Source organism: Gobio gobio (assembly GCF_949357685.1).
Source record: "Gobio gobio genome assembly, chromosome: 21".
Lineage (NCBI taxonomy): Eukaryota > Metazoa > Chordata > Actinopteri > Cypriniformes > Gobionidae > Gobio > Gobio gobio.
This window is the reverse complement of record NC_137117.1, coordinates 31,693,933-31,718,071: the sequence shown is the minus strand read 5'-3', so window position 1 is coordinate 31,718,071 and position 24,139 is coordinate 31,693,933. Positions and strand designations below refer to the sequence as shown.

The following is a 24,139-nucleotide window of genomic DNA, read 5'->3' as shown; positions in this document are numbered from 1 at the left end:
GGCATCCTAATTAAGTGAGGCTGATTTGTATGTATTAATATTAAGTACAATTAGATGATACTTTTTTGGCTTAATAAAACCAAATTATTACATGGATTAAAACGTTTTTAAAAGATTATGAAGATAAAAGCATTGTGCATTGTGGGATTCAGAGTGTTCTTTGCTAGTGCACACCTACACATACTGTATGCCTTCATTTACAACACAAGAACTCCTTATACAGCATGCATACTAATGAACCATCATTCTATCATACTGAATTTATTCTACATTTGTATTTGGCAACAAATCCATTCAATACCAGTTGAGGTGAAATGTGTTTAAATGTATGTACTACACACCATTATCTTCATCAATAGAGAAGGGATTGATCAACAAGCCATTAAATGCCTCACAATCTAATTACCCAGCTCTTGGACAAATAGTCTGGTTTATGTCTGTTGCTTATTGAAACAGATGCACTCTAGATTAGTGACTGTTGCTCCATAAGGACCATCTGAATGCTTGACCATTACAATAATCTAATAATGATTTTCAATAGCTTGCTAGAACATGATCTATTTCCTTATGAGCATTATCTTCTACACCCATCACCAACTCTATAGCCCATCTCAATGTGTATCTAATGGTCAATGACTTCTCTGCACCAATGATCTATTTTTGAGCTTGATATAAGTTAGTGAACCACAGAAAAACTAAATATATAAGTCATCTCCCCAAGGGGTTTGTTACTTACCATGGCCCTGTTTGCCCCTTGAAAGATACCACAACTACACCATCTGTCCCCTTATATCATCTTTCTCCATTGATGACCCTTCAAAATGTGTATTTTGACATTTAAGCATACAAATATATATCTCATTATAATAGAGTATAAGGTTTACCAGTCTTCTGGACTATGTGTTATTGGGGTGCCAAAAGCCTTGTCATGATACATCTATGACTCAAAACAGCCTGGCTGCAAAATTGAGCGCTCATGAACAAAGATGGCCGATTTCAAATCGCCTGCTTCCAGGGAGATCTTGCTCCAGCCAAACAACTGCCATTGAGATGAATGGAAATGCTTATGAATAGCTTTCTCCGGGTATTATAGACCTCTCTCTCATAATATAGTGCTGTTGTGTGTTACTTGTCCATCATATTTTCTCCTATTCAGTCTTTTTCTCTCTCGCTCACTCTCTCAGATTTGGCATATCGCCTCTAAGGATTTGAGAGGTTCTCCTGATATATTTTGCTGCAAATTGAAAAGAAAATTGAATTGAGTCTGTGATGTATTCTAGTTCAGGACTAGTACAGACTGTCTGAAAATGCAAAAGTGAAGAATAGACCATTCAGATGTCTACACACCTACAAATGTTACCCATATATTTTCATCCTTAGTTATGGATGTAAACTGAGGAATTTGACCTATTTCGGTCTTTTCCACAGATTCAAAATCCTCCTCCAGATACAGCCTCCCTCTCTGAATGCCAAATGTCGTTCTTAATACAAATGGGAGAATAAAGTGTGCAATGAGAAGAATGTTTGGAGTGTTTTCATGTGCCAGAGCGCATGCGGCTGTATATCTGACACGCTAATGAGCGTCAAGTGCTTTCTATTCTCTCTGACGAGCGCATGGGCTCCCTGATTGAATTCGTTTGAAAGAGGAGGACCAGATACAAAGACAAAGAGCATTTTATGTGGCTGTGGGGAGCTGGATGTCTCCTGTACTATCTTTCATGCAGAAAACAAGGACAGATACTCTATCCAAAGCTTTTTGGTATCTAGGACAGGTCAAAGATGAAGGGGCCGATTCCTTTAGGCTGATTCTAAACAGGTTTATAGTCAGTTATCATCAATGTAAATGTTTTAAAATAACTTTTAAAATGATATTTGTGTCAATTTTTCTCTTAGGCTACAGATATAGGCTACAGATTTTCTGTTTTCTTGTTATATCCCCAATGTAAGACATGCCGTGACTGCTTTTGATTGCTGTGTCAGTGGTGTTAATGAGAAACAGGCTGCTATAGTTAGATTTGATTGGCCCACACCTGGGAACAATTACCCCATGCTCAGTACAGGTGTGATTCACCACATTTTCCTTCTCCGTTTCTCCATCATTAATCTTTTGAACTTAACCAAGTGGAACAAAACACAGCGTTTTAAGAAATGGCAACACATGAATTCACATGTCTACACCCCGTTATATTTATGAGATGACTGATCAGGTCAGCAGTGTTTTAATTAATGAACATTTTTCCATTTCAATGTTGAAAACGTTGATATATGGAGCCTGATGTATGGTACTGGAGTGCACTCAAGGAAGAAGGGATAAAAGAGATGCAGGTGCCCTCTGTTGTGGTGGCGCCAAGGCTTTTTTGTGAAGGAATTACACACAACAGAAGCTTATAGATTAAACTCTCACAAGCCAAAGAGAAAAGAAAGAGGCAGAACGGACCTTTCATATGACACAGCCCCATTAATAATGTGCTGATGTAGAAGGTGTAACAGAAAGAGATGGAAGAAAACTGTGTTCCTCAACCCAAATGACCTTTATGCCTTTGTTCTACAATGCATCTCTGGCAAGTGCTGAATGGGGAATACTTTTACTCAGCAAAGATGCATCAAATGGATCAAAAGTGACGGTAAAGAAAATATTTTCAAATAAATGCTGTTCTTTTGACCTTTTATATCCATCAAAGAATCCTGAAAGTGTTTCTTGAGCATTTCTTCAGCATATTAGAATGATTTCTGAAGGATCATGTGACGCTAAAGACTGGAGTAATGATGATGAAAATTCAGTTTTGTCATCACGGGAATAAATAGAATTTTTAGTTGATTATTGCTGCTGAAAAGCAAATATGGACTTGCTACTATATATACACAGACACGCTGTTGTAAGCATTGAAGCACATCTAGGCAGGTGGCGTTGGGGAGATGGAGGGTTTCAGAGGAACTCTGACTATTTAAATGTTGAGCAAGCAATCTCATTGGCTGCAGGATCAGTAGAGGCCAATCAGCTTGTGCAATGCAGTAATGATGTGATTGCAGATTGCATGTAAAGGACCTATCAAGCCTGTGTCTTCTGACTGAACTAGATATTGGTTAAGTGTCTTTGACTTGAAGTGGTCGGTGTATGATATGACAGCGATCAGAGAGCAGACGGCTCCAAATGCTTTCGGAGCGCTCTCATGGTACTTTGTCATACAACGATCGGCCTGTGCGACGCCACTTCAAGTCAAACATGACTATTATGTTCAGGGGCGTAAATCACGGGGGGGACGGGGGGGACAGGACCCCCCCAATCTGAGGGCTGCCCCCCCCCCCCCCCCCCTAAAAACCATGCTGAGTATTGTCAATAATATAATGATATATACTTAAAATAAATGTGTAAGTAGTAAAACAATACAAAAGCAAACGGGACAAAAAATGCGTTTAATTTTAGAAACATTTTGAGTCCCCCCTTGCCCCACAGTGGTTTGATCCACCGCGCACCTAACGTTACCCATAGAACGTAAAAAAACTACCACACAAGTTTGGGGAGAGAACAAAGCTCTTCAGACAGCAGTTGTGAAACTCCAGTAAGCTGTCAATGCTATTTTATTCACTTTAAACATCAGATGAATTTACTCTTTTCTCTTTAATACAGATTAGGCAAAACACTGTTAATATCACTTGCCCACCGCGGCACCGCCCCGGGCCACCGTCGTTTTCATTTTTATAGTAATAAAATAATTTTGTTTAGTTAGAGAACAGACACAACAATTAAAAACTGAACGTGTCTGCTCAATACAGCACGAGCCGAACGAGAGTCAGATTTCATTCATCACTAGAGCAAACAGCTGACAGACAAGATGATCGCGGAAGATTTGGTTTCAAAGCGAAATGTAAAAGTGCCTATTTAAGGGAGTGTGTCATTGTACTGTTTTCTTGCTGTGTTTTTCATTAAGAATAATAGACTAATGAACCCATAATTTAAGCAACCCACCCTCGAATTGGCGCTAATTCTAAACCTAAAGTATATGCGCACGGCGCTAGCTGTCAGATCTGTGTTGGGTTTTGCTCAATATTATAATAAGTGGCAGAACAGAGGGCTTGCTGCAGTTGAATATGTAAAGATCTGAATATCATAGTATAAAATACTATGTGGAGGATGCAAGATAATTTTATATAATATGACTGTGTGGTGAACCTACTCATATTTAAACAACTATTGCTTTGTGTTGTTGGTCAGATAAAATGACAGAGAAAAGAAAAACGGACATTAGATAATTTTTCAGTGCACCAAAACGCCAAATAAGCACAAATTGTTTTTTATTTTTATTTTTTTATTTTTTTGTGGTACACATATCCTTACAAGTACGATTTTGGCTGTATTATTTGTGTCCCCTTCAAAAATTGCTCTTGAGAAATTTCATGTTTATCGTCCCCCCCAACTGTTAGATGAAATTTACGCCCCTGATTATGTTAGACAGTGAGTCAATTTGTCAGTCTAAAGTCATCTAATTAAGATGATTCTTTTATTCACATTCTCACTTTCTATTTTCCATCTGTTACTTCTCTATTCTGGATCACACTCATATCTGCTTTTCCCTCATGGGCTTCATGTGTAATTATAAAAGTGATTCCCAGCTCTAATTAACACTCAGGCCTGATAAGCATGTAAAATAACTATCCTGCTCATGGGTGGACAGAAGCATATGTCACTTTTCTTGAGTGTGAGAAAGCTAGAGGCAAATGCTGCTACATGCCAAAACTTTACCCTGAATAAGTAATCCAAGCACAGGATGAGCACAATATGTGATACATTGTGTTCGCATTGGTAAAACGGCAACAGTGAGTAGCTGACAGGTGCAAGCAGCAGTATCTGGCAGGCAGAGAAGCTACATGCACCTGTGTGTGTGTGTGTGTGTGTGTGAGTGAGTGAGTGTGTGCGCGCACCATTAGGACTCCATTAAAAGAGACGTATCATAGAGAATAGAATTATCCTTGCTTTTTGTGTGGTTGATGTGCACTGATGTTTACTCTGATGTGCTCTATCGATGCACGTAGAGGTTCACCAATCGTAACAGAGGTCATGTAGACCTCTTAAAAGGTCTACATGATATTTACATGTAGAGGTCTTAAAAGGGTCATGATCAAGCGTGCCGCACACGCCCTGAAAAGTGAAGCCAAGCGCTTTTAAACAATCAAATTACACTTCAAATAAATTTTTTTCCAAAGATGGTTTCTGTCATTTTTATGTTAGTTAGTTTTCATGCTGATGTAAGTTCAAGTGTTCATTCTTTAAATAAGTTTTGTTTTAGTTAGTTATTTGATGTTATAAAAATTGGGGTGTGACGTTACGATTGAAAGCTGAGATTGACAGCTTCTCTGAGCGAAGTAGTCACTTAGTCACCAGCTTTTTTGGAATGAGATTGGAGCTTTAGCTTATTTTCTACATTCCCATAACTGTTTATTTCACACTGACATAATGATACTGTGGGAATGTGGGCAGGGTTTTGATATTGTGGCTCTACTTCCTGCTCTCTACTGCTCAGATGCGGGTCCGGAAATCAGAGCAACATGTCAGCGCCATATTCGGACATTGGTGGCTTCACTTTTCTTCAATGGAAGGTAGTGAATGGGTAGTCATCCATCTTTTTTACCGTCTATGGTCATCATGATATGAGAAATCAAATTTTCCTTGATCTTTTGACTAAAAAGAGGTCTTTGTACCATTAAAACATCCTGCAAAAACACCTCTTTTGGATATTGGGGGACTTATATGCATTTGCATATGATTGCCTCCAGAGCAAGACATTGACGAATAGTTTTACATCATTGTACCATAGTCCCCGCCCACTGGCATTCAGTTTGACACTTGACACCAGATGGGAACTTTGGGTTGCATTGTGTCAAAAGCAAATAGAACCAATTGCAATTACTGATGCTGTCTACACTTGATACAGCATACAGAAGCCCATTCACTTTACTCCACGCGCTTGACGACAAGAGGACACAGTGCCAAAAAACAACCTGTTTAATTTGAATCATCACAGACAGATTGCAAATGGTCTTTAAAACATAAATCATGATGAAATCTTCATGTTTTTGTTCCAAGATACCTTGGCTAATATTATAAACAGGGTAAAAAAAACGAAAGTCTGCAAAACTCTACAAAAGCGTTGCCCCATTTAGTTTACTTGTCATCATCTCAAATGTCAGCATGTGGGAATTGGGACGGACAGAAGTAGGTGGTAGTGGATGATGGTCTCGAGCTGCCTCAAATTCTTGTGGACAGGATGGCTTTTGGATTTAAAGGAGAAAGAAAATGTTTGGATAGAGGTTTTGGAGGGAGCTGTAAACTTGTTTAAATGCATGATGTTTATCACTGCCATCCTGCTATTGTGAACTAATAAACATTCTGTTGCCACGGATCAAAGAGACAGAATATCTAATTTCCTAATCATGTACAGAAGGATGAAATGTGTGTGGGAAACACACTGCACCTGCAGGCTCTCAGTTGCTTTATGAAAAATGCTATGCTAATTATCCGGCTTTTAGCTTCCTTGCGTTTGAGTGCAGTTAGTAAGGGAGAAAGAGGGGAAAGTGGTGGTTTTCTGCAGTTGTTTTGCCTGCTTGTGCAGGAGGAGAGGGGCCTGCTCATGTCAAATGGATTTGAAAGGTTGTGATTTCCTGTTTCCCCTCTCCTAACTTCCTCCCCCCATTTATTCATCAATTTGTTCCATTGAACTCTACAGGGGAACTGCTCACAAAAGCCGTTGTCATGGGAACCCATTATAGTCTGGAGCGGTTGGGGAATTGCAGGAAAAAAAAATGGATCACAGCTTCTCTCTCTGGTTATGTCTAGCTTACGGAGCCCATCACAGTATACACTGCATGCCGCCTACTTTTTAATTAGTATGTGGAATAGAACGCATTTGCAATAATAAACATTTTACACAGTAGTATAATCATTTGCATAGCATGCTGCAATGCATTGTTGTCACATGACCTTTTGTTTGTTTTACTCTGCGAGTGGGATTCAGTTGGAAATTAAAATTAATTAGCATTTGTAATCAAATTTGTGTAAATAAAGTAAGTTGAGACAGAAAAGTTGTTGCTAATTGTTGCTAATATTACTTTCATGTTGTCACACTGGAAATGGAAGGTTTTCTTCTTCTAATGCATTGCATTGTGGGATACGGTAGTCTGTGTATAGAATCAAAGCGATTGAAAAACCAAATTGTAATTTGTAAAAAATTGTGTTTGCATTTTTAAGCTTCCTGTGTTTGTTTTGTGGGGCTGCACAATTTGGCTGTGTATTGCCAATAATCTGGTGATGCGATGTATATCATGGGGTTATTATACGTTATATTGGGATGTATTGCGCTACTGTAAGAAAGGCAATATATTTCAAGAATCAAAATGTTTTTTATTTTTAGGAAGAGGATCTAATTTTAGATAAACTGTCATAAAGAACATACTACCATATGCATAAAACATGAGCAAAAACTTTATTATATCAAAACAGTGGGATCTGCATATGCATTTATATCATAATCACTATTTTGAGCAATCTAAGTAAAGGGAAAATAGTGGACTGCTTGCAGGATTCTTTATATATATACAGGGAGTGCAGAATTATTAGGCACGTTGATTTTCTGATCATATTTTTTTTCCAGGCACATTTGACCAATTCCAAACCACAGTAATCCTAATAACTACTATTGATTTAGTATTTAATAATGTATAAGTGATATATAATTGTTCATGAAGGCTGGAAATGAAAAACACCTTATATTCAGGTGTGCAGAATTATTAGGCATGTTTTCTTTTACAGATAAATTGAGCCAAAAAAGAGATTTAACTCAGACTGAAAAGTCAAAAATTATTAAATGCCCATGAGAAGGATGCAATACTAATGCAATACTAGACATTGCAGTTAAGGCATGACCATTGGACAGTGAAATGCTCATTGGGTCAGCAGGGTCAGACAAAAACATGTGGCGGAGAAAAGACACCTATTAACCGCAAAAGAATTAAGAATTAAGGGTGAAACCATCAGGAACCCTTTAGTCTCCAGCGCCACCATTTTCCAGAGCTGCAACCTACCTGGAGTCTCCAGAAGTGCAAGGTGTCAGGATCTCAGAGACTTCAGTTAGGTAAAGAATCCTAAAAAATGACCCCCACTAGATAAGAATCATAAGCTGAAGTGTTGTAAAATACATGAAGCCTGCTTTTTTATAGGCTTTATAGGTTTTATAGGTTGAGAATGACCAGCACCACATCCTCTAATACCACTGTTTGAAGAATTCATCTTCCAGAATCTGGCAGTACTTTTTGGGAGTTCATTTTAGTCCATCCTGAAGTCCGTTTTGCAGAGATGGACTAAAAATGAACTCCCAAAACGTACTGCCAGATTCTGGAAGATGAATTCTTCAAACAGTGGTACTAGAGGATGTGGTGCTGGTCCTTCAAGAGTCACTCTCAACCTATCTGTCCATAAAGCCTATAAAAAAACCTTCTTCATGTATTTTACAACACTTCAGCTTGTGATTCTTATCTAGTGGGGGTCATTTTTTAGGATTCTTTACCTAACTGAAGTCTCTGAGATCCTGACACCTTGCACTTCTGGAGACTCCAGGTAGGTTGCAGCTTTGGAAAATGGTGGCGCTGGAGACTAAAGGGTTCCTGATGGTTTCACCCTTAATTCTTCACCTTAATTCTTAATTCTTTTGCAGTTAACAGGTGTCTTTTCTTCACCACCTGTTTTTGTCAGATCCTGCTGACCCAACGAGCATTTCACTGTCCAATGGTCATGCCTTAACTGCAATGTCTAGTATTGCATTAGTATTGCATCCTTCTCATGGGCATTTAATACTTTTTGACTTTTCAGTCTGAGTTAAATCTCTTTTTTGGCTCAATTTATCTGTAAAAGAAAACATGCCTAATAATTCTGCACACCTGAATATAAGGTGATTTTCATTTCCAGCCTTCATGTACAATTATATATCACTTATACATTATTAAATACTAAATCAATAGTAGTTATTAGGATTACTGTGGTTTGGAATTGGTCAAATGTGCCTGGAAAAAAAATATGATCAGAAAATCAACGTGCCTAATAATTCTGCACTCCCTGTATGCTCCTGGAGGGCCCAGAAAAAGTGCGCGTCGAGGGCGCATATTGACCGCAAAGGGGACGCTGGTGACCACCCTTCTGAATCCTAAAATGACAAACACGCTACGGTCTCATGGACTTAACAGACCTATTTAAATGTCCCCCCACACAAACACTCACAGTTCCTATAAGCAGTGTACACACAGTGTCTCTTTTCTATATATACTAATAACTATAAATACTGACAAAGATTATGAGTCATTTGATTGATTCATGTGCACAATCGTACCTGACAGGAGAGAGAGCTCATGCTGTATTACAGGTGTTAGCTTTAGTCTGGACGATTCAAACTATTCAAATTCTAATGATGTTCCCTCTCTAAACAGACAAATAAAACTCTCTCAAAGAAAACATTCAGCTCTCAGAGTCTCTCTTACGCAACAGGCCATGCTCATCACTGACAATGATTTTGAGGGACAAAGTTTGTCAAGTGGAGCGTGACTTACAGACCCTCTCAGTTTCACACACTCCGTTAACTCAAGTCTTCATAATTCAGTCAAGTGAGCAGGTGAAACAAAGATACTCCATTGTTCCTTTAGAATATATGGAGTTTGTTTAATAAAATCACACATTCTTTATCACAACTGTAACATGACATTATCTTATTCCTTACATCCTGTGTTCGAGGAAGAGTGTGTTTCATCAGAATAAGTCAAGCAGGCACAAGATCACGGCACAGCTGAATAGACCCGTGTGCGTGTGTACTTGTTCTCAGATTTCTGTACCTGCATTAGATTTCATGGTGTTGAAATTCAGGTAGCTGATAAGCAATTCAGTGATCAGATGACAAAGTACTTGGATTGTGAGCTTCAACGTGTGCTGGCAGCGCAAAATTATGCAATGATGTACATGAGTAGACCTCTTTCGTCATGTTTTGTATTAAATTCATATTAAATTACATTTCTTTTTTATTTTTATTTTGTCACCTTCATTTTTAATCAAAGTGTCATTACTTGATAGTGCAGTAAAACCAACAACATTCTCTCTTGTGGCGTATGCAGGACTTCAGCAATCATTTAGTCCACTTAAACCCTGGAAGCTCACGTTCATATGCCTCCACTTTAGAATGCAATACTCACATCTCAAAATCCAATCAACGAACCAATGCCCTAATCCGTTACACTCGGATATATGTCATAACAGAGAAGAAAAGATCTGTGATAACTTCTGTATCATCGCGACTTTAATGTCATTTTTGCAGTAGTCGCCACATTTACAACATGAGCGTCAAGTTATTGTTTTATAATTATTTCCATCATGTGCTTAAAAAAAAAAAAGAAAAGAAAAAGAAAACATGATTTTGTTCCCCATATTTTCATTTTGGTTGCAAGTACAAGGAATATTCCACATTCATGTTGGCAACTAAAGTTCTGGAAGGGAAAAAGAATGAATTTGCAAACCCTAGATAAACTTCTGTTGGTACTTCATCCAATGTTAAACATGAGTCATGAAAGATGTTTTCTTTAGTAGACAGTTTGTATTGTCTTGAATTGCGCATGTCACTTACAGTGAGTGTCAGACAATTGTTCAATTTAAACTATCTATTATGAGTTCCTAATAAAGTTATTGGCCAACTGACAAATACAAATGCCCATTTTTACTCTCCTTACCACTATGAAATTGTGCAAGTATGAGTGACAAAGCAAAAGAGACACGCATCCATTGCATTAGAAAGGCAGAATTGCATCAGTCTTGCAGAGTAGATGGAATTTTATCATGACTTTGAAGCGCCAGAGCAGACTGTGAGTGAGTGTGTTTGTGCTGGAGGAGTCAATGATAGAAGAAAAACCCGTCACATAGCATGTATACACACTTGACGTGTTCAGCTTTTGTGCACCGGGGCCAGTGCGAGTTAGCAGTGGGATAAATGACGTTGCTATAATCTCATTATGTTTAGACTTCTTTCCCACAGACTCAGCAAACTGCATTCAATTAAAAAACAGTGGCACAAAAAATGGTCGATACACTGCTAAGTCACTGCTTTCATTTTCTTTCAGCACACAACTATTGATTTTAATGAAGTTTAACGCCATTAAAAGCTGCGTTTCAATTAACCTGTGCCAATCTGTCAGCCCACATATGACAGGAAGTGAAAATTGGATTTTTGTCTGTATTCATCCATTCCAGTGTTTGTTTTTTTTTTTTTTAAATGAAGACTAACATGGATTCAGTTACATGGTTCTGTTGAACATTACACTAGAAGTGATCCTGTTATATTTTTGTTTTAATTATTTTACGCAATAATGTACAAGAGGCTGTTTTATATTGTGAATGTGTATTTTATCATGGCCTGTAAACCTGTATTAACCAATCAGCATCCAGAATTCAACTTTTCATTTTAAAATGTATCTGATAGTTCTCTCTTCTCCTCTTATCTCCATTTATTTGATGGAAACAATGCAATACCTCACATTGTGTATCAGTTTAATTTCATGCTGGTTTCCTGCCAAATTATGATTTATCAGTAAAAAATATCACAGAGAGATAGAAGTGATGGTGTGATAGAGTGGATATACAGTGGCTTGGGAGTGGGATAAGAAGAGCTATTCATGCTGTAACACATTTTAATTAATTTATCACTTCTTTCCCCTTTAGAACTCTATGAAGAAGAGAGGTGCCAGACCAAACAACAAACCTGATAAAAAAGCATCGCCTCAGGTAATACACACTAATACTACAATACATTTTATGACTTAATTTGCTTCTATTGTGATATTACAATGACCTGAAAGAGGACTGGTAAAGTACAGCATTGATAGCAAACTGTATTTTTAGAACAGGTGCTATGAATTTACAGCTTTCATTGTTCTATTATTTCTTAAGACCCTCAAGGTCGTGGTCTATATTCTTGATAAAAGCTCCTACAAAGTGGTCTTGTTTAGTTATCAATATAGCACTGTACATACATAACACATTTATCACAACAGAGATACTGAGTTGTTCTTGCTGTAAATGTAGAACTTTATTTCCTGTTATACCTCATTTTCACAGCAGTGGTGCAGGGATCATAGTGTGCCGCAAACCTCTCATATAATCTCTTCCACTGTAACATAACCTGCCTCCAAAAAACATGTCTTTGTTGACAACTTGTTTTGAGTTTTGAGAATGTTTGAACATCTAAATTCAGGTGGATGAATAAAATAAGAAACTGTGGACAATGGCAAATGTGTGTTGCAATTGTTTGGTGAGTCAGTCTAGCAAGACTCTTTAAAAATAAAAATAAAACACTGTGGTGAGGACATTACCCCACCTTAGCCATGGCTCCTGGTTCAAGATCAGCAGGTTTAACAACCTGGTGCAGAGCCAGATTTTTCATTGAAAACTGTGTGGAACAAGGCCACGTTGCCCACTGGCTCTGGCACCAACAATTTGGTGGTGGAAAAGGAGTATAAATGGACAGCGTATTGTTCAATATTGTAGCAGTTTAACAGTTGTTTGGTCCCTGCAAATGTTCCTCTCTAGCCTCCAGAGGACAGTTCAGACCTGAAGTGCCAGCTTCACTTCGCCAAGGAGGAGTCAGCTCTCATGTGCAAGAAACTCACCAAGATGGTCAAAGACAATGAGGCCATGAGGGAGGAATTGGCAAAGTTTCGCTCTGTGTACGGAGAGGTTGATGCCTCACTTACTGTCAAAGAGGTCGCTGACTCTCCTCACACCCGAGAGGCCGAGGTCAAAGTACACCTGAAACTTGTGGAAGAAGAGGCGAACCTTCTAAGTCGACGGATCGTAGAGTTGGAGGTGGAGAACCGTGGCCTTCGCGCTGAAATGGACGACATGAAGATCCAGGATTCCCCGGGTGGAGTCGGCCTCACGGGTGGAGTCGGGAGTCACCTGCTGCTTTCCACGTCTGAGAATGTGATGGAACTACAGCGGCATCTACAGTTTGTGGAAGAAGAGGCGGATCTGCTGCGGCGGTCTCTGATAGAAATGGAAGAACAGAACAAGCTCTTGATGAACGAGATCAACCACTACAAATCTGAGCTTTCCGCTGTCAATGAGATAGATCCGTCGCCGTCCACAACCATCAAACCACCCAAAATCATTCCTGGTGCTTCTGAAGATGGGGAATCCGGTCTTAACGAAGCCACCCATAAAGAACTGCTTGCTGCCAGGCTGCAGATCGCAGAGCTGAATGGCAAAGTAAAAAAGCTCCAATATGAGAACCGCGTGCTTCTGTCCAACCTTCAACGGTGCGACTTGGCCTCCAACCAGGGCTCCGCACGTCCAGCTCTAGAAACCGATGCTGAAGCAGGGGACTCAGCTGAGTGCGTCCCCAGCCAGGTGCACCGCGAAGGCCCGGTGGGGGATGAGCAGAAGGATATTCTGGAGGAAAAGAATCTAAAGGTTTCAGTAACAAGTCACACTCCTACTGCTCAAGGCCTCAGCATAAAAGACCTTCTCGCTATCCGCGACCAAGCGCAACTCATTACCTCAGCCATTCAGCTTCTGACATCACCCGACCCCTCCAGTGTCACAGCAGATGCTGTCTATCGTAAGATTACAACAAATGAGTCTGCGGAAGCGGTTCTGCTGGAGAAGAGCCAGACCCAGAGCTCCACGCTGCCCCTGGTGGAGGCCCTGTATGGCAGACTGCAGTCCCTCCAGGCTCAGCTACAGACCCTCAGTGAGAGGGTGGATGCCCTGGGGCAGCCCCCAGAGAGGGAGGGTGTGGAAGGGATGTCCCTTATGCCCCTGATGTCTGAGGCGGAAGACCCTGCAGCAAATTGCTCATGCCCTGCAGATGCTCAGTTCAACCAGAACATGGCCCAACAGAAGGTACATGCCCAATCTCCCTTGCATCTTTATTCTTTCCTTTTTGCCTTGAGTTTTCTCTTTTTTTACCAGCATTTTTTTTTTTTTTTTGCTTTGCTTGATTAGATTGAGTTGTATTTACATTGCCCTTTTCCTTAGAAAGGTTTGTCGACCACTAGAGCTGCACGATTAACCGGTAAAAGATCACGATCCCGATTCAAACACCCAGGCGATCTCATTCCTGAATGACAATGATTCGCCTGTGTCAATTAAACCTTTGACAAAATCACAGCGAAACATTCAAATCTGCGTTGACGCTGCCGCTGAACAAAGAGAAAGCAGTTATAATGTAGAGGAATGAAACAGCTTTACAAATAGTCTTTTCAACCACACACTATTGTTATTTCTGTGTTACAAATATTCATATTATTAGAAGTACTGGGATAAACGTTTATAGTTCGGATATAAACACGTCTACAGAAGCAATTAAAATAGAGCATGTAGAGAATGTAACTTGTGGCAACAAGTGACTGTAAATTTTTTTTATTTGTCATTGAATCATTCATTCAAGAGATTATTCATTCAGATTAATTAAGCATTTGAGATACTGTAATTAACATTTTGTCAGAACCTCTAGTAAATTACAAGTTATTTTGTTTAGTTGTCTGTTCAGAATCGTGGGAGAATCGTGATCTCTGTTTGAAGCAAACTAAATTGTGATTCTCAATTTATCCAAAAATAATCGTGCAGCTCTACCGACTACTATAACAATGCATGCTTGTAGTGCATTATAAGCCTTCATAGTGGATAGCATTTAGGCCTCTAATGGAGTAAGATCATCATTATTGTGATAAGAACTGTTTTGTTGTGAAAGTTTTCATTTTGATTAAAGAATCCGCTTTTTTGGCACTGGCTAAGTATTTTATGTCTAGATTCAATGAGATGCAATAGTATAAGTTTGTTTACTAGTATAATAATGTGTTATAGAATTTGGACTTGGCTGTTTCCAATACATCTTTGACCTGACTATTTCCAGGGATGTCAACCTGGACGGCTGTCCTGGTTTGCGTTTCCCAAAAGCATTGCAAGCCTAAGATGATCGTAGAGACCATTGGTTGCAATTGTTCTACGATCAATTTAGGCTCATTATGGTTTTGGGAAATGCAGCCCAGGGGTTTGTTCTTCGTACCTTGCTTAATACATCTGAGATGATTTGACAGATCCCAGATCATCTAATAGTGATAACTGATCTCTGGCTAATTTGGTTCTTCAGACGAATTTGCGGATTGGATTAAAATATCTGGATTAAGTTGTCTGAGATTACTGCGTGTTCCCTGAAGAGGGCAGATGCATCGATACTCGAAACCACGATCAGCAATGTAGCGATTGGCTGGCGGCAAGACAGCAACGTAATGACATCATATAATTAAAAAAGCCACCTGATGAAAAACTTGACGAATTTCTGGACCTTTATAAGAAAACAGCCAAGCGACCAAAATAACATAAACGTTATAATAGATAAATGAAATGTGCACTGTTTTTTTTTTTTTTACCTTGATTCCCAGTTATTTATATTCACAATTTCTAGTATTTGTACAGCCTTTACATTTTTATTTCAATGTTGTAATTAGAAATTCATTTAATTTTATATTTTAAGCAGATTTGTTACGTGACTGCATTAATTAAAGTTTCTTAAGGGTCAAACTCAAGTTATCTGCATGTCCTGCACTGCATCAAGCCATAATATCTGTCACCACTCAAATTAATGCACCGCTCAGATTAACTGCACAACATATTATAATTTTAACAATACAATTATAAAGTAATTATTCCCTCACAAATAAATCTCTCAATCAAGTGGCTGTGTCTATAGTATTATAGACTACACCACATTACAATATTTTCAAATACATTTTTATATTATTATTATTGCCCCTGGTTCAGTAAGGAACTCTTGTAATAAAGTAGCAGTGGCTGGGACAGATTTTAAGTATCAACACCGCTTAAAAAGATGCAATCTAATCCTGTTTAATTGAAATAAGCCTGCTCGCGAGCAGGTTTAAATTTACGGACCTGTTGCTATGACAGCAAGTTCAGGATGAGCTTCGAAGAACCAAACAATCCAAGATCATGCCAAATCATCAACAATCAAATGCAGCTAACCGAGTTAGCGAGGTACGAAGAACGGACCCCTGGTTTAGCTCCAACCCCAATTAAACACACCTGAACCTAATCAAGGTAATCAAGGTCTTCAGGATTACTAGAATGAATTTCTTTCTTCTGTGGAACATGAAAGCATATTTTGAAGAATATTTCAACTGTTTTTGTCCATAGTCAAAAAGATGAAAGTCAATGGGGTCCAATATAACACTGTTGTATTGGGCAAAAAACAGCAAGATATTTCTTTCTTTTTACTCATTTGAGGTTTAATCTAACAGCCATTTATTTAGGCTCCATTAGAGGCCCAACTCTTGAGATCCAATCCAGACTCTTCCCTTCCTCCTTCTCTCCCTCTTTTTCCTCACTGCATGGGCACCATGACCTGTGGTCGCTGCTACATTTCTTTCTTTATGATTCTTTTGTTTTGTTTCCTCCTCCTCAAACCAAAGATGATGCTTTCACTCCTTGTTGTTTTGTTTCTTTTTGCCATTTTGTCTTATACCACAATGACCAAACTGTTTTTCCTATACATACTTTTCATTGTCTTGTGAGTTTTTATTTGCTGGTGATGTTTTATAGGTATCATTGTGCCATTTTCTCCTTTTTCCCCTGTGTTTTATTTCTCACTTGTCTGCTCTGTCTTTGCATCACTGTCTTATATACCCACACTACACATAACCTTTTTTATTCCTTCATCATATTCTTCTTGACCTTGTCTGTCTACTATCATGCTCGTCTTTTATTGTTGTTTTTTTGTTTTCCTTCATTAACTTGCCCATGCATGCATGCAACAGCCTGACTCTAGAGATCAGCCAGACTGTGAGGTCAAAGTTCACCTGTGCAAGGCAGAGGAGGAGAGCAACAGCCACAAAGACAGCAACAAAGACGAGGAATCTGACTTAAAGGAAACAAATTCTGATCTGGTGAGGCACTAAAACACAAACACACACACGTGATTCCAACAATATTGTTTCTCTGAGCCGTTGTCGTTAAAGTTGTGGTGTGGACTCTGCAATTCTTTTATATTTAGAATGATTTTCGGAACTATATCTTTATATTTATATCATTATAGTTATTGTCCTTGTTGTGAACAGGCCTTAGAGGGATAGTTCACCCAAAAATGAAAATTCTGTCATCATTTACTCACCCTCAAGTTGTTCCAAACCTGTATGAGTTTCTTTGTTCTGCTGAACACAAAAGAAGATATTCTGAAGAATGTTTGTAATCAAGCAGATAGAGCAACCATTGACTACCATAGTATTTTTTCCCCTACTATGGTAGTCAATGGTTGCTCTTTCTGCTTGATTACAAACATTCTTCAAAATATCTTCTTTTGTGTTCAGCAGAACAAAGTAACTCATACAGGTTTGGAACAACTTGAGGGTGAGTAAATGATGACAGAATTTTCATTTTTGGGTGAACTATCCCTTTAAGGCAAATTCAGAATGCAGAGCAGCAAGTTCAATGAAAATGTACATCCATAGAAGGATGCTTTCTCAATTTCTCTTTGGATGGTTGGCAAACTTCAAAAGCTACAATGAAGGCTTAGGCTACTGACTGGTCACTCAAATCTGAGGTTCATGGAGAATTGGGAAATTAAGGTTTAAGTGATGACAGCAAAGTCTATTAAATGGGACATTCATAGACCCTAAAGAATGTTAATGTGGTTTAAATATAAAAATACTGTTGCAGCCATAAATAAAACAAGACTTGTTCACCCATGCAGAGATGTGAGTAAATATAGTTCTCACTGCCAACATGGTTTAGTTTAGCCAAAATCCCACTACGCGCTTACATTACACTATAATTACCACAGTAAAGGCCTACTTCATTTTTTCTGTTCAATATGGTGCAGTTTAGATGGCCGGTGATCTGTTTAATTTGTACAAGACTTTATACAAACTCCTGAGAAATATGCAGTCTTTAAACTGAATACAGAATCAAGTATTGACAAGATGATAAAAAATAGTCCATTATACCAAGCTTTAAATCATGAAAGCATGCATTATGTGATTTGGTGTCCTTCACGCTGTGCCAAACGCCCTTGCAGCATTTCAGAGAAACCTCCAGCCATCAACAGTTTCCACCCAAACAATTCATCACCCAGCATTTCCACTAACTTGGCAAATGTGATTTTCACAAAGAAAAAGAAACAACTGAGATCTTGCGATGAAGCTCTGGTCTCACGTTTTGAATATTAGGGAGGACTGATGTTGCTAGAGTAGAAATGGTTTGGGATACAATTTTTTTCCCCCTCAAAACTATTGATTCTGTCAAAAGTCCTGTGTATTTAGATTGGTTTCCTCACCTCACCTAGATCTGATGTGTTTCTCAGAGGGCTTTACACAAGTCATGTTCTTGAGTTGAATGCAAGGTCCTTGATAGAGTTGGGTACTCAAACTCTGACTTCTCGTGGACTTGTCACGGTGTCAGATGCATTTTTACTCTGACTTGACTTGGACTCGAGCATTTGGGACTCTCAAAATGAGTCCAACCGAGTCCAGGTAGTCTGAGAAATATGCTTGGGACAGTTGGAATTGCTCAGAATTGTCACTGGCCAAATCGGGTCAGTACTGCATTGTCACGAAAGTCAATCATTCACATGCTGAAGTGCCTTGAAACGTGCAGCATTATTCAGTGTGTTAATGTAGTTTCCACTGAAACAGGAAGACGGGTGGGACATATCTAGCAGCCCTTTTTTAAATAGCCAATAGTGTTTAGTTTATATCACATCTCGGCCAGAGCCGTTGAGCTTGGAAAAGCCGCAGTTTCCTCCTAAACTCTAACCGTTTTTCCTCCTGATCTCCTCCATATCGTTTAAAAATATAGCATTCAGTGCAGAATTCAAATGAGTCCGATGCGTTTTCTGGTATGTGCCAATTCGCGCATATGATCCGCTCTGTACTATCGTGTCTCTGGACTGGAGCAGACTGTGTGCGAGGCGAGCTGGGGTGGTTCGCGTGACACTTACATGACCAGACTCAGCCCCAGTGGAAAGCACATTTACACTGTCGGAATCGTTCCCTATCCCCTATATAGTGAGCTATGTGCCATTCACCAAGTAGAAAATAGTAAATGAGTGAACAAGTGACCGATTTTAGCCGTAGCTTCAGCATCTATTTATAATGTATGGGGCGGGATGTTTCAGATTCTCGAGAGCATTTGATTGGACAGAAAATCTGATGAAACGTTGAAGTGCAGTGATGTCATCAAAATCATTGATCCATATTTTAAAACAATAATAAAAAGATAAGATAATAAGATAATTAAAAAAAAGCGTTATTTTGGCATGGTACCACTGAAACATTTTGACATTTACAAGGCAGCAAGTTTTGCCATTTGTTCCAGTCTCTTTGTATAACAACTACTGTGCAGCTGCAGGATTTACAAATTACTTTCCATCTCTCTCTCCTTCTCTCTGTTTTCATGTTATTCTCCAGCTGACAGAGCAGGTTGGTGAGCTGCACGCTCTGTTGTCTGAGGCAAGAGAGAAGGCTCAGGGAGCACAGGAAGCGCTGTCACAGGAGAGACAGGCGCGCCACAACTACACGCATAAACTCTCTCAGGTGCAAACATGCTAATATGTGCTTTCTCAAACACTGAAAATACCCCTAAATAAACCCGAAAATCTGATTGGCACCCAGACATCTTTCTCAAGTCACTCATTTTAATGTCTCTCTCTAGCTTCAAGAAGAGCATCAGAAGGACCTCCTCCGCAGAGACTTCCAGCTGCAGAGTCTGAGCCTCCAGACGCGTCTGCAGCAGAAGCTGTGGAGTCAGGAGAGAAACCTGCTGGTGCAGGAGTCACAGCAGCTCAAAGAGAGCCTGCTCCTCATCAGCCTCAAGCTGCGCTGGCTCCTCAAACAGTGGAGACTCGGCAAGAAACTAGACACTGACAGCAAGGATATCCTAGAGGTATGGCACTGTTTTGCATCGTTATAGCACCTGATTCACTGAAGGAATTTAATGAAAATCAGGGAACTATGTGAACATGCTTAGAAAGTCTGAATGCAATAAACAAAACACAAGTCATTCGTATTTGGAACAGGGTTAAACTGAACTGTGGGTGGTTAGTGAATAAGAGGTTTGCACTCAAATGTGGTTTTATGGTGCTTTAGCTACACTACTGTTTAAAAGTTTGTAGTCAGTATTTACTTATTTTATTAAGTACTTTTATTAATGCGTTTAATTGATCAAAAGGGATAGTAAAGACATTTATAATGTTACAAGATAAATAAATGCTGTCTTTCTATTCATCAAAAACACTTTAAAAAAATGTATCCATAAAAATATGAAGCAGCACAACTGTTTTCAACATTGATAATAATAAGAAATGTTTCTTGAGCATCAAATCATCATATTAGAATGATGTCTAAAGGATCATGTGACTGAGTAATGATGCTGAAAATTCAGCTTTGATATCACAGGAATAATTGATATTTTTTAAAATATATTAAAAACAATTATTTAAAATTGTAATAATATATCATATTACTGTTTTACTACATTTGTAAATAAATGCAGCCTTGGTGAGCATAGTAGACTTAATGTGACATTAAGGAAATATTACCGACCACAACATTTTGAATAATAGTGTACTTTGTAAATATGATATGTTTTTCCAGGTTAACAGTGTTAAAGATCTCTGTATCCTGCTTGAGGAAGATGGGCTATCTTCCCACTATGGAGACAACAAGATGTCTGCGGCTGAGGAGCAACCACTTAACCCTACACCCAAAGAGCACAGCCTGGCAGAGAAAAGCTGCCCACAGGTGGGTTAAAACGTAGACTGACTGAACACCTTAATTCTGCAAGACACTTCGATTTGGATGTCCATATAATCCAATCTTCACATCTATGTAAATGTAATTGATTTCCATCTCCTGTTGCCCTCAGCAGCCTAGCGGATTCGGCAGTACTCTGTCGGACCTGAAGGTGGCGCTACAGGATCTGAGCGCTGAGCTCCGCGAGGAGCGTCAGAGTTCACAAGAGTTAACACAGCAGTTTGCCCGTGCCAAAGCATCATGGGAAGTGGAACGGATGGAACTCAAGAGCATTATCACTCAGGTGAGCAGCTGTGTCCACCCAGGGCGGTCCAGATAGATTGAGGCCACATTCGTCAGTGAGACGATTTAAACAAAAACTAGGCAAATGTTGGACCTCAGCCTCACTTGACTAGATTTGTTTCTAAAGATCTCAGTGTACCCATTGGAAGAACTATTATACAGCCAAAAATATAGTATTTGTAAATTATACAACTAAAATAGTAATATCTTCTTTCACATATGCTTCTTTTAAAGATTTATGGTAGTGGAATGAATAATTATGCATGCAGTCATTTTCTTTAAATTATTTTTTTATGAATGTAATAAAATGTCTGATTTATAGAGTACTTCGTCGAGTGGGAAAATCCTGTTAAATACATTGTGGCTTGTAACACAATAAAATCTAAAAGAGTCTATAGAGGTGAATCATTTTATAGGCAATTTGTGCTATATGTGTAAAGTGATTACTTTAGCATTGATCTCGGCAGGTAATTTTACTCCTGCACTCAGGGCCATAGTCATTGATTTAACATACAAAGATTACAGTAATTCCTCTTGGGAGATTCATTCTGAACGCTGAAGCCAGATACGTTTCTTACGATCAGTTTGCTATCAAACAGGCTGAAGGATGCTGGATGTGTCCTGTAATTTTGTTATTTGATCTTCTGTTGGTTGGGACATGCACCAGTAGTCTGGGAAGAGAGCTGTCTGAACCATCTGCAGTGTGTCAGCAGCAATGTGGCATTTCAATGGGGGGTGAGAGGGAGTGTGTTCTTTCTGGCTTAGAGCAGAGATATTAAACTCATCTTTCAACATCATGCCCAGCTACGAGACGCATTCATGACTGCGGTCTTAGTAATGGCTTAATTAATGGGCTCAGGAGGAACAGGGCTTAGACACAGTTAGTGGATCAGTCTGATAAACACAGAGGCTAAAGATTAGAAACAAATAAGCAATAAAGTAGGGATGCACCAAAACATTTTTTTTTGGTTTTGGCCGAAACCGTTTTGAAGGACTGAAATTGTGACGTTTAGCGCTTCTCCGGTGTCAGTATCCAAAAATCGTACACATTGTGCCTGTAAAGCTGATGGTGTGGTATCTTTCAATGTTAAAATACACATAACAATGCAAATATATAAAGAGCAGGTAATACCAATATAACATGAGTAAATTGTCAATGTACACAATACAGCGGCACATGCATTTTAGACTACTCAAAAAAATAGACAACAGAAATTGCAATAGAAGACATGAGGAGTGTTCGGATAGTCATTCATTTTGCTGTTTGGTGCTGCTAATGGAGCAAAAATTGCACTGTAGGTTCAAGTCATGTGTGTTTACCCTGCAGATTTCTTAATCTGTGCGTAGAGAGCCGGGGCATGCAATCAGTTGTGTTTAGATTAGCTAAAATACTCGCTCTCCTCCCTTCATTGTTGTAAAGGTTACAGCAGAAAAAATAAGTACACACACACACACACACACACACACCAATAAATTGCAGCTAAAGCTATAGCCCTATGCTCTCCAGAGAACCTAATGATACTGCCCCTTTCACCATTATTGCTCTGATAGGTTGATATTACAGAGCTCCTTTCCTCCCTGCCACTCCTCCTTTTTATCTGACAGCACTTCCTTTGTTTTTCTAAGACTGTGGTTTAGAGAATAAGCCAAGCGATAAAGGGAGGAATGGAAGAGGTGGGACTTGACACTCTAGTATTAGCTGTGACCTATAACAACCTTTCACAGAAAATGATTTATCACTGTATTAACAGGACAGGTTATTGATACCAGTAATGCTGTTATTATAATTCTATGAAGTCTTCTGTTGATGCTGCTCATTGTCTCTTATTAATTTATACATTGTGTATTATTAAGATGCTGCACAATTATTGATTCATTGTGAGTCTAAGGTGAATAAAATAAATAACAGTCTGCAAAGCCACGTCAACAGTCTGATTTCTCATAATCATTGGGGTTAATGAGGAGGTATCTGGAGCAAATATCTTTCATCCTGTTTAATAAACCACATCAACCCATTAACCTCTTATTGCCATCCAAAGCAAAACTCATTAGGCATTATTGTCGTGAGAAGCTAGTCAATGATTGTCTGATGAGTTCCCAGCAGGCTGTGTTTTAATCATCTGACTCGTATACGCACATGCAATTTATGAGTTCTAAAGATTTGCTCCAACTGAGAGAGCAGAAGGAATTCAAAAGAGGATAAGATGGTGCCGGCTTGATAATCACTATTGCTGGAGACATAATACAAAATATAATCAAATATCATAGTCACGTTTGAAGCTGTTGTAAAACTGCCAATAAAATATATAGAGTTGATACAACCTGGAGTTAATAAAATATATTACCTGAAAAAAGAATAGACTATTTGAATTACTCTTAATAGTAAATGTAATTATTGTTTTTATTCAATTTAGCATATTTTATTGCAAATCTGAATATTTAATGGTATTGGGCAAATAATATCTATAAAATATCATGATGTCTGAATGGTGCTGCTGTCAGCATCTGACTGCTTGGTGTGTATTATTGGGCTGTTTCTATGGTTACTCGTCTGCTTCTGAAACATCAAGTATTCTCTTTTTATCTCAGTCTCTCATTTTGTACTTTATCTTTGTCATCAGCTGGAGGGTAAGATGGGGAAGGCATCTGTGACTGGGGGTGAAAAGGATTCTCCAGACCTCAAGGGGGCGCTAAGGAAGGAGCGAGAGGAGCATCAACACTTATTGGCGGACTCTTACGCTGCCGTGATGGACCTCACCAAACAACTGCAGATCAGTGAGAAGAACTGGAGCCGAGAGAGGCTAGAGCTTTTGGAGCACTTCAACCAGGAAAGAAGCCAATGGGAACAACATATACGAGATGCCCAGAGCAAAGGCGCACAGGTCAGATGTCATGTGAGGTTTAAAGGATTTGTTCATTCAAAAACTTAAATTCTGTCATTGTGTTTTCACCTTCACTTCATTCCAAACACACTTTCTTCTGTGGAACACAAAAGGAGAAATTATGACTGCTGGTC

General features: G+C 38.9%; 2 protein-coding genes across 3 annotated transcripts in view; both read left to right on the top strand.

Moving 5' to 3' along the window:
• Nucleotides 1-24,139, top strand: part of tcea2 (transcription elongation factor A (SII), 2) — a 774,534-nt gene that overhangs the window by 294,818 nt on the left and 455,577 nt on the right. The window lies entirely within an intron of this gene.
• mtcl2 (microtubule crosslinking factor 2) overlaps nt 1-24,139 on the top strand; it is a 53,228-nt gene that overhangs the window by 22,886 nt on the left and 6,203 nt on the right. Inside the window, exons 4-11 of one of the 2 annotated variants that reach the window (XM_079803571.1) lie at nt 11,741-11,803; nt 12,608-13,921; nt 16,852-16,980; nt 19,498-19,623; nt 19,742-19,972; nt 20,683-20,829; nt 20,957-21,124; nt 23,745-24,005. In XM_079803571.1, coding sequence (XP_079659697.1) covers nt 11,741-11,803; nt 12,608-13,921; nt 16,852-16,980; nt 19,498-19,623; nt 19,742-19,972; nt 20,683-20,829; nt 20,957-21,124; nt 23,745-24,005 — 2,439 coding nt within the window. Of the gene's footprint in view, nt 1-11,740; nt 11,804-12,607; nt 13,922-16,851; nt 16,981-19,497; nt 19,624-19,741; nt 19,973-20,682; nt 20,830-20,953; nt 21,125-23,744; nt 24,006-24,139 lie in introns of both variants that reach the window. The other variant, XM_079803570.1, reaches the window with a different exon arrangement.